The sequence below is a fragment of the Natrix helvetica genome, assembly GCF_964273705.1.
Source record: "Natrix helvetica genome assembly, chromosome: 12".
Classification (NCBI taxonomy): Eukaryota; Metazoa; Chordata; class Lepidosauria; order Squamata; family Natricidae; genus Natrix; species Natrix helvetica.
The window spans coordinates 20,716,122-20,726,288 of record NC_138556.1 but is presented as its reverse complement, the minus strand read 5'-3'; the positions used below and the strand labels follow the sequence as shown (position 1 = coordinate 20,726,288).

Below are 10,167 nucleotides of genomic sequence, written 5' to 3'. Positions count from 1 at the left end.
TAGCAGTTGCCTAAACCACGTTAGACACGAGGGTGGCTCTCCTAATGTACTTAGCCATTGTAGACTTTGCTTCTATGATGCAACGCGTGTCCAGGAGTTGCCCCTCTGAATGGCCACGCGCCTCTTTTCAATGGTCACAAATTGCCCCCAAGAAACTGAAGCAGCCTTGCAAAACTCTGCCAGAGCCCATTGCCCGACTTTCAGCTGGCGGCTTTGTCAGTTTAGGCTTTGGCTCCCTGCCACCCCTGGGCACATTTGCTGTGCCAGCTCCTTTTGAAATGAGTAACCAGCAAGGAAGGCCGTTTGGCTCATTGTAAAGACCCGTTTATTTCAGCGTACAGAAGAAATGCCTGCAGACCCAGGGCCAAACATTGGCGCCTTTGGAGAAGCAGATCTTTCTGCTGTAAAAGTCTGATGGATGGGTTTCTTCTTCCCCTGCTGGGCATGAATTTGGCATGTCTTAAATTTTAACTCTCCTAGGATCCAGCTGTTTTGTCATCTGGGGTCTGGGCTGGTTTTCTGAACATCAGGTTGACCGTCCCGTGGATAAAACAGAAAATCAGCGTTTTGAAATGAAAAACATGAATCCAACATGACATTTCTTTTTTCTGAATCCGTCTGCCAGATACTTAATGCCACCAGAGGATCATCTTCCCCTTTTCCTGTAGAGGTAATCTGGTCTTGTTACTCTGATACAAGGAAAGGAGCAATTTGGTCTCCCGGATTCCGTGCTCTATGTCCCTTCCTAGAAAAGCAGGCTGTTCAGTGGAAGGAACAGATAAAGCCAGTTGAACAGTGCAAACATTATAAAGTGTTTATTGATTAAGGGAAGCTAATCGGGTTTAAAAAAATCTAAATACAATTTTACATTACCAGCAGCCAGCATAAGCAGTTGGTGGATCCCCCCAGTCAAACGGGGTTTAACTACCATTCATTCACGTGTCCAACTTTTTAAAAGCAACACGTGGGAAAATATGATTATTTGGCACTTAAACCAATAACACTAATAGATCATTCCATATTTCTAACATGGAATAGAATGTGTTTCTGATTAACCACCCATTATGGAAGAAAACAGATTATCCTCTTCAAAATCTACCTTCTCTGCACTAGTTCCTGAACTAGTCACTTTAATTGTAATCCAAATCTTTAATGTAAATCTAGCATTTATGCAAGACCAAGGTTGATGCAAAAATCTTTGCTAAAAATCTGAGACAAATTTCAGAGTAAAATTCACCGGCAAGATCAGCAAAATGTTGATTAGTTTTCCTAACTCCAAAATAATATAAAGGGAACTGACAGTTTTAATAAAAACAGAAAACATCTAATGGACACCTATACAGTGCAATAAACTTCCAGGGAAATTCTGGGATACAAAATTTCTGAAAGAACCCGGCCCCCCAAATCAGAGGTACAGCTTGAATACAAATTGGAAAGTGCAGAGTTTGTTTTTAAAAATTCCCAGACAAAAAGTCTTTAGCTTGCATTTGCATGTCTGCTCAGCAGTCTCCGTTTACGTAGCAGAGCTTAACACATATAAATGTGCAGCCTTTGTAAACAGTCCTGAAAAGTTTTAAGACACTTGTTTTCATCTTCTCTTTTTGAAAAAAAAGGAATCAAATATTAGATCACATGGAGCAATCACAATCTGATGCCCAGGTTGGCAGCAAGTTATTAAAAATAATAGTCCACCAAGCAGAATTCCAAGGCCAGCACCTGCTCTGAGGCTTGAAGTTATCTTGGACAGCCGATTCCATGGTATTGGCATGATATTCTGCATCAATTTTGCATATTGGTAGAATGGCCTCCATCAGTAACTGCCTCAGCCACGAGGGAAAGCAGTTTTATTCACTGTTTGCTTTAAGATGTCTTCCGGGTGGGATCCCCCCTGCAAAGGCCCATGGAGACCCAAACCTTGCCAGGTGAGATCCTCTCTCTGTCCATGACTGCAATTCTCCAAGAGCCGTCTTCACTGCAGTGCAAAACTTCCCATTGCAAGCATACAGCCTGTGCTTCACAATTTGCAGAAGAGGGGGTGGACTGTCCTATTGGCACATGTATTTGGCTAATGCCTTTCACTACTTGAATCAGAAAAACTCTACATTCCTGTCCCCTCAATGAAGGACTGCTTATCCCATGAATGGTCAAATGCTGCACTATCCACTTAAAGAGAGAGAGAGACACAGAGGGAGAGAGGGAGGGAGAGAAGGAGCCTCCTGGGCTACAGATGCTTGTAATCACTCAAGTCTTCCACATTTCTTCTCCAACCTGTCCTTTTCAAATTCCTTTGCAATTTTTAAGGCAATGCCCTCAAGGTGAACAGACTGCAGGTTACAAATAATTGTGACGACCACGCCCTGGGGTGGGACCAGGCAGCTACCGCTGGCAGTCCCTTCTTCAGGAAGGATGAGTAGGACGCTACTTGCTCCTACCGCCCCACCAGTGTGGAAGGTGTAGTGTCGCTGCTCTTTGCAGTGGCCATATTCCTGCTTCTTCTCTACGACGACCCAGGCCATTCCATAGGCGTAATCACTCTCCTGGGAGGCTCTCGTACTTGGGACTGTGGTCCACATCATTGCTATTGTGTCAGGCTTGAGATAGCCAGGAAGAAGTCCAGCAGCCGGGTTTTTTACCTGCCCAAGCTGGTAGCTGTAAAGCATGGCATTTCCAAATTTGAGAAGGTCGCCCACAGTGGACACAAAGCCACCACCAGCCCACTTGTAAGAGTTATCCACATAGGGGGCGTTGACAAGATGGCCTTTTTTGTTGTGAATGTAATACCTGGAGTGAAACAAGGATGCTCGATGAATTCACAGCATAAAGTAAATAATCCATTCATATATTTGCTAGGCTAAAGCAGCTTTCTGCCATTGGATTATTTCTGATGTGTAGAGATTGACAGAATTCCCTGCCCAAATGGCAATTGGCGACCCAATAAATCATATGAAACACAGAAGTGCTGGGCAGTTAATAAGCAGTATTCTAATGCTCTGGATAATCTCTGCCTGGCAGAGAAAAGCCATACTAACAATCTGGAAAAACCTCGTACATCCAACCTCATTTAACTGAACAAGGAAAACAGCATGCTGTCCTTTCAGACATCAGGGCCACAGTAAGGAGGGAGCCCACCCCAAGGCTGCCTTCATCAAAAGTAGAAAAAACAACAACAAAGAACTTAGGAGGCAGTATGCCAGTCAGGGGAATGCTGGAATATGAGCTCTATATCAGGTGTGCTCCATCCTCTTGCAAAAAAAGCAGTTTCGAAGGAAGGTAAACCTCATTAATTAAACAGAGGACCAATGCAATACAAATCTCAGATGAAAACCGCAGGACAAGGGTTTCAATGATCTATCAGGTTTCACTTTCCCTCTCTCTTTCTCTTGAGCTCAGCATCTGGGAAAAGCCATCCTGCAGCTCAAGAGCTCCCTCTGAGCGGATTGTCTCTTTTCCCTGGAGTTGACTGTGGGTACCGAGAAGAGAGCCACAAGATGGCAGTGCTCTCTGGTGATACGGGATTCCTTCACTAAAACAGAATTATGATGACTGTGAGGTTTATACCCATGATGTGATTGACAGGCTTTCCAAAGAAATCTCCTAGAGACTCAGTTTGATTCCAAATCACCAAATATCTGACATGTGAGCAGCTGTCCTTTTGAAGCAACTATGTTCAATACAGGGAGCAAAAAGAAGCCCTTTCTCTTTTTACACACATCTGTCCATGCAACAGAAGGCAGCTCGCTATTCAGTTGAAAGGAAGGAGCAGAGATGGGGACACATGCCTGGCTATTTACCTGGCCCTGTTGTATATCAGAGGCTCATTCTCATCCAACCCTGTGGATCCCATGCCCAAGTCACTAAATATCTTCAGCATGTAGTCGGTGAACTTCTGGTCCGAAGCTCTCTCCACCACAGCGCTAAGGAGAGTGAACCCGTGAGTCGAATACAAAAACTGACTACCTTGAAGGAAGCAAAAGAGAAGACACAAGAGTTTAGGTTACGGAAGCTCAGACATGGTCTGTAGTCTAAGTCTGCTCAAGAAGGGATCTATCTGTTTAGAGAGAAAGCATATTTTTGTATACTTTATAAAGTTTATGAGGTTAGATACTACGGCCTGCCAGTGCAAAGTATCCGGCCCCGATACTTTTCAAAATCAGCTGAAGTTGCTAACACTAATTCCAATGCAACCGCAGTATAATGCCTGAAGGAGAATTCACCGACTGCTTTGATTCTTCCTATATATAAAGTACATCCACCAAATTGGTTGCTGAACAATTTTGGTAGATATTCATGTGTGTATAAACACCTGCACAAGTGCGGCAAAAAGCAAATCAGTTTGTGAATTCTCCTCCAGGCTTAAAAGACCTTTAGCCCTGTAATCCCAAATAAGCAGGCCCACACTTCCCATTGAATTAGTAGTATATTTATGTTGGTTACAATTGTTCTTCATTTTAAACATTGTATTGTTTCATGTTTTTTGCGCTATAAATGAAGACATGTGGAGTGTTCATAGAAATTTGTTCATGTTTTTGTTCAAACTATAGTCTGGCCCACAACAGTCTGAGGGACCATTATCCCTCCTTAATTCACTATTGGAGGCTGGGTGTGTTTGTGGGTTGATTCTCGCCTTCTTCCAATGTCTCTCAATGCCCATCTTGGGGGGTTTAGTTGCAGTCTTAATTGGTGCAGTTCTCAGTCTGGTTTATTGTGTGTTCATCTGAAACATAAGATCAGGAGTTATTCTGAAGGAAATCCTGTTTGTTTTATTCTTTTTTTAATGGCCTATTTTAAGAAGCCTGAAGCTGCTATTGTAACAAAGTTAGGCAAGTGGCAAGAAAGTTTGAGTTGTTTTTCCCTTTTGGGGGAGGGAGACTAAAACAAATAGATTCCTTGGGTTGAGCAAATAAAAAGGCAAAATGTACTGCTAAATTGGCCACGCCCACCCAGTCACATGACCACCTAGCCAGACCCACCTGGTCTGCCCCCCCCATTGTTCAAAAAATTTGAGGACCCCTGGGCTACACAAATCCCACTCAACAATGGTTTCTTGATGGTTTATTAAATAAGCAGGCACCAAACAAACTACTCTATGGCTTAACACAAAGGGTGAACTGACTCCATTACCTACAGTCTGGATGGATGAAGATTAGCAACTCACCTGGTTTAAAGAATAAAGGATCATTTTGAAAGATGTTCAGGGAGTCAATCACGTGCTCAAATTTGTCCTTCAAATAATACTCTTCATGCTCAAACTCCCTTTTCTTCTTCCCACTTTTTGCCTGCTTGCCTTTAGCCAAGTCCCTCTTTTCAGGCTCTTTGTCTTCTTTCTCTTTCTCAGCAGAAGCTGCTGTTCTTGAGGCTTTTCTGTTGGCCTTTTCTTTTTCTTCTTTGGCCTTAGAAATATCCTTCTCATAGTGGCGAATGCCACTTAAATGTGACACAAGCAGCCTTGTGGTAATAGTGACCTAAATTGTTAAAAGACCCAAATTCATTTTGATGTCATCTATGTGAGTTATAATTAAATTAGGTTAATGACATATTTCCACCACTGGAACGTGGCCAAGGAGATTTTTGGACGCTGCTGCTGTGAATAACCAGCCTTATTTACCTTTTCACCTTCATATTCTTTTTCAGGAAATTCCGGAACGTATTTCTGCACCGCAGTATCTAAATCCAGCTTCCCTTCTTCCCACAGCTTTGCAACAGCCACCATGGTCAGAGATTTGCTAATGCTGGCAATTCGTAGGACAGTCTCTGGACTGCAGAGCACACGGTTTTCCAGGTCAGCGTAACCTACACCTTTAAACGAATCGGGAGCCCATTATTTAAGGATGTCCCGAGCCCACAATGGTCTAAATATCAAAGGGTCTTTCCCCCCCATAAGATCAGCAATGGTGGTATCTTCTTGGCCTAATAGTTTGCACAAGTGGAACAGCTCTCTGATCCACTGAGAATCAGCACTATATTAAAAAAATTAGCATAAGGAGAAAAGGGCATGATATACAGTACTCTAAAGCAAGAACACATGTGCCCCAGATGTTTCTATTGGTTCAACAGGAACATACAGAAAAACACCAATTAACTCTGGGTGTTGTTTGGGGGGGGGGGAAGAGACAAAAACAAAATTGAAGACAAATGAATTATCTCATCCTAGGTCACCCGTGGTACAAGCCAGACTTCCTCAAGCAAAATTAAGGGATGCCAGCTGCCTGGCAAGCCAAAATAAGCATCGCAAAGCAGGAACGGCTTGAGCTCACCAGACTGGAATCTCCTGAGCAAGTCTTATTAGATCCATTAAATTCAGTTCATAAATATTATACAAGGATGAACCATATGTAAGCTGAACGATTTTCAATACACTTCTTAATTGCACCCAGAAAATTTAGAATTAGCATATAGACAATAATTTAAATTTTGCTTTGAAAAAGCATGCATGTTATTAACAGAAGAGGCAACTGAACTCTGAAAACAAGACTGGAAGCTAGAAAGCCAAACACCCTCAACTGGCCAAATGTTTTCTCATTATGCAGGGCAAGTAGGGCTGGAAACACTCCACTTAATTATCTTTAATTTATAACTATAACCTGTAAACAAAACACTTTTGTTCCAGCAGCCGTTTAATTTCAGAGCAGTTCCAGTTAAGGGGGCCTGTGATGGTTACGGATTTTTCCAGAAGGTGTTTTATTCTTAAGCCTTCCGATTGAGTTTTCTGGTGCCTCGCCGTCCGAACTGGGCTGGGCTACCCGTTGGGCCCGTGAAGGGAACCCACCGACTCACCTTCCGACCAGACCTCTCTCCCGTCCACGGACACGCCAACCACCACACCGGGGACCCCCACTTGGTCCTGGGGAGCGAAAGATTCGTTCAGCCCGAGACCCCCTCCCCACTACCCCCCCCATGACCAGGCGTAGGGGGGAGGCAGCTGAGGGGCGTCTACGGGGGTGGAGAAGGGGGGAGGGGGGTCTGCAAAGGGCTTTTCCAGGGAGGAAAAAGGGGGAGTCAGTCCGTCTTTTGGGCCCTGTTCAAGAAAACTCGGCCTGGTCCTCCCTGCCCCTTTATGCCAAGAGCGCTCTGCCCCGGCCCAGGAGGGACACTCGGCACATGCTCAGAGGCCCCGAGCAGCCCCTCCGAAAAAGCTTCGGAGCGAATGAGCGGCGCCTGGACAGCCGGACACCCTACTGGGGGGGGGGGAACTCTGTACATGCTCAGAGTACGTGCTCTCTACCCTCCGACCTTTAGCCGCTGGAGGAGGTCCCTGCTCCGGACGACGGCCCGCTGGAAGCCCGCTTCTCTGGGCGGCCGCTCCTCGCTGTCCCTCTCCGGCCCGGCTACGGCTATTGCGGTCGCCGCCAGGCCCAGCCCCACGCCCAGACGCCACAAGGGCCACCGACCGCCGGGGCCGCCGCCGCCCGGTAAAGGGCCTCCGATGAGTCGCAGGGCGGCCCGCCGCGCCGCTACGCCCCGCAGGAACAGCCACATCCCGGCCTGCGGGCTCACGCTAGGCGCAGGCTCCGCGCCCGGCTAGGCCCGCCCGCGTTGCTAGGCGTTCCAGGCGCGAGCAGCCGCTCCCCGAGCGAAGCCAGCCGCCTATTTCCGGGTGAAGCGCCCCCCCTCCCCAGGAAACGCGATCGAGCGCCGAGGGCATCGATCGGTGCAGGGAGAGAAGCTCGCCTGGGAATGCGGGGAAGGCTCCGTGTAGGCGCCCCAAGGAAGGCGGGGCTGGAGCTTTCCTTCCCCTTTCCTGCCTTGGAAGGCCAAGCAATGCCTCCAGTTGCTGTTTTATTTCAAATACATTGTTGTCAAGCTCAGCCACTAAGGCTTAGTACTAGTCTAGTGGACAGGGATCTCAACTCCCAGGACCCCCCTCCTTGCTGGCTGGGGAATCCTGGGAGCTGAAGTCCACGGTGCCTACAAGCCAGGAAGGTGCGAGGTTTGCCTTCCCAGTCCAATCGTGGGCTGCTCTTCAGAGAGGAGGCAGACTGAGCATCATTCCCCCTCCCAAAGGGGCATCTGTGGGGGTGGAGAATGGGGATCTTAGGAGCCGGAGTCCCACCCGCCTTCAGTGTTGTTTTTCCTGGGGCTGCTCCGCTTTGGACTTGGGGGGGACCCAGGAGACCTGCTCATCCCTTCCCCACGGAGCTCCAGAGAAAGGCAACCCTGGGCATAGCAGGGGCCAAGAATGTGCCTTCTCCAGCCAAGTGGAAGTGATTTGAATTGGGACTCCGGCCGCTGGCCGGAAGGGCTTCATGGGATAGCCCAAGCCTCGCAGGCTGCTGGTGCTATTTAACGACTGTTTGCAGTTAACGACAGTGGGGGAAAGTCACTTTGCGACCAGTTCTGCATTTACAATCGTGGCAGGTCAATGAATCAAAGGAAAGCTGAAATCAGATCATAAGTGGTGTCCGTTTCACTTAGTGACCACTTCATTTAACAACCAACTAGCCAGTCCCAATTGCGGTTACTAAATACAGGAGTCTTCATGTATTGCCTGAATACAAGCCCCTCCTCGGCCAGGAGTGAATAAAATGTGAGTGCAAAGGGCTCCCCAGAGAATGTGGTCTCAATTCCATTAAGTGCCCCTGCTTCAGGGCCAGAAGCAACGTGTCCCACCCTTGGCCAGACCATCCTTCATGGTGCTCGTGGACAACAGAAGAGTTGGAGGCTTATTGTCTCTGGAGTCCTTTCTGGGCTGTCTTGAGTTCACTGAACAGCCGGTTAAAACGAAGGGGAATGTCCCAGGGATGTGCTTTCTGCCCTTTTAGCCCGAAAGTCAACAGAAGGAGCAATGACCTGTTGGGGGAGGGAGGAGGAAAGCACAGGCAGCCAGCTATTTCAGCCACTCACAATCACTCCCGTGGACTGGACTAGCGCAGAATCCAGGAAATGAAGGGGAATGCAATTCCAATTAAGTTTTAAACCCTTCGACTTCGGCACCAGGCCAGGCCAAACAATTTTCAAACATGCCATAAAATGCAGACCAGATGGGGCCCCTAGCACCACTTGTTGTTTTAACTCTCATTCCCGCTTTCCCCATGAAGCTGAATCACTTATCATTTGCCAAAATTATCTCCAGTTTAGACAAAGTCTAGTTTCATTAAGTTTAACTTTGTCCCATAGCTAAGGGCCTGGCTATCGCACCGCATTGCAAGAAGTAATCCCTAGAAATGGGTGTCCAACCATGGCCACTTTTAAGACCTGTGGCTGGCTGGGAAATTTTGGGTACTGAAGGCCACAGGTCTTAAAATGTGGCCAAGGTTGGACTCCGCTGTCCTAGACTCGTAGGGTTCAAGAAGGGGAACATGAAGACCAGAGTTTCTCAAACTTGACAACTTTCAATGGGTAGACTTCATCTCCCAGAATTCCCCAGCCAAATCCCCCCATCTGGACCTAGCCAAGGCTGGAAACCTCTGCTCTCCACCCAGCAGGGATCCTCAAACCTTGGCTTGGAAACCTCCAACGATGGGAACAGAATAAAGATCACAAGGCTACAACCGTTGTGTGTTTTTTAAAAAAAAACGTTCTAGAGTGTGTATTTTATTCCATTATCGTCAATTATACAATGTTTACATACAGAAATGATTCTCCAAAACTGCTCAAAACAAGACAAGGGAAAGGCGTGTCAAACAAACAGGCGGCAGACACCAAAAGGTATTTGGTTCAGACAACACAAAAACTGCAGTGGGAAGTTCTCCGTGTAAGGTAAGGATGACTCCCAAGCGCAACAGATCTTCGAAGCCGCCACAGAACCTTCCGCAGACCAAAATGCCGCCGATGCTCAAAGTTTCTTTTCATGCTGAGCCTCAGGCCCCTCCAGGAAAAAAAAAAAAGAGTTCCTGGCTGGGCGAAGTGCTGGGTCTTCCAGGGAGGGGCTGGAGGGCGGCGTGGCTGACTTTTCTTTCAAGACAAGCAGGTTAAAATCCCCTCCCTCCCCTTCGCCCTGCATCCCTGACAGTTAAACCGAAGGAGATCTACCTTGGCAATCCTAACAAAAGAATATTCCCATCTTTTTGGGAGCCTGCAGACAATTGGCATTAACCGACTCCATCCAAAGCGTAGGCAACAGGAGTCCCAAGAAGGGCACCCCATAGCAGCAGATGCCCCCCCATAACTCCTGCATCTTCTTCCCCTCTTAATCTTTTCCCCAACTCCACGCCTGGATAGAGCGGACAG

The 10,167-nt window shown here is 47.2% G+C and overlaps 1 protein-coding gene across 1 annotated transcript; it reads right to left on the bottom strand.

Annotated features, from left to right (window-relative positions):
• Nucleotides 1–792: 792 nt before the first annotated feature.
• Nucleotides 793–7,544, bottom strand: LACTB (lactamase beta). The gene is made up of 6 exons (XM_081964882.1): nucleotides 7,231–7,544; nucleotides 6,775–6,841; nucleotides 5,606–5,796; nucleotides 5,156–5,462; nucleotides 3,792–3,957; nucleotides 793–2,781 (listed from the first exon to the last, which is right to left on the bottom strand). The coding sequence occupies exons 1-6, from the start codon at nucleotides 7,474–7,476 to the stop codon at nucleotides 2,238–2,240; spliced, it is 1,521 nt and encodes a 506-aa protein (XP_081821008.1). The 5' UTR covers nucleotides 7,477–7,544; the 3' UTR covers nucleotides 793–2,237.
• Nucleotides 7,545–10,167: the final 2,623 nt, after the last annotated feature.

Excerpts from the sequence above, each read along its gene's own strand:
- LACTB (XM_081964882.1), bottom strand. The coding sequence starts at position 7,476 with ATGTGGCTGTTCCTGCGGGGCGTAGCGGCGCGGCGGGCCGCCCTGCGA. Across the intron at positions 5,463-5,605 it reads AAGAATATGAAGGTGAAAAG|GTCACTATTACCACAAGGCT; the intron begins GTAAATAAGGCT and ends TTAACAATTTAG. Across the intron at positions 3,958-5,155 it reads TCCTTTATTCTTTAAACCAG|GTAGTCAGTTTTTGTATTCG; the intron begins GTGAGTTGCTAA and ends GCTTCCTTCAAG.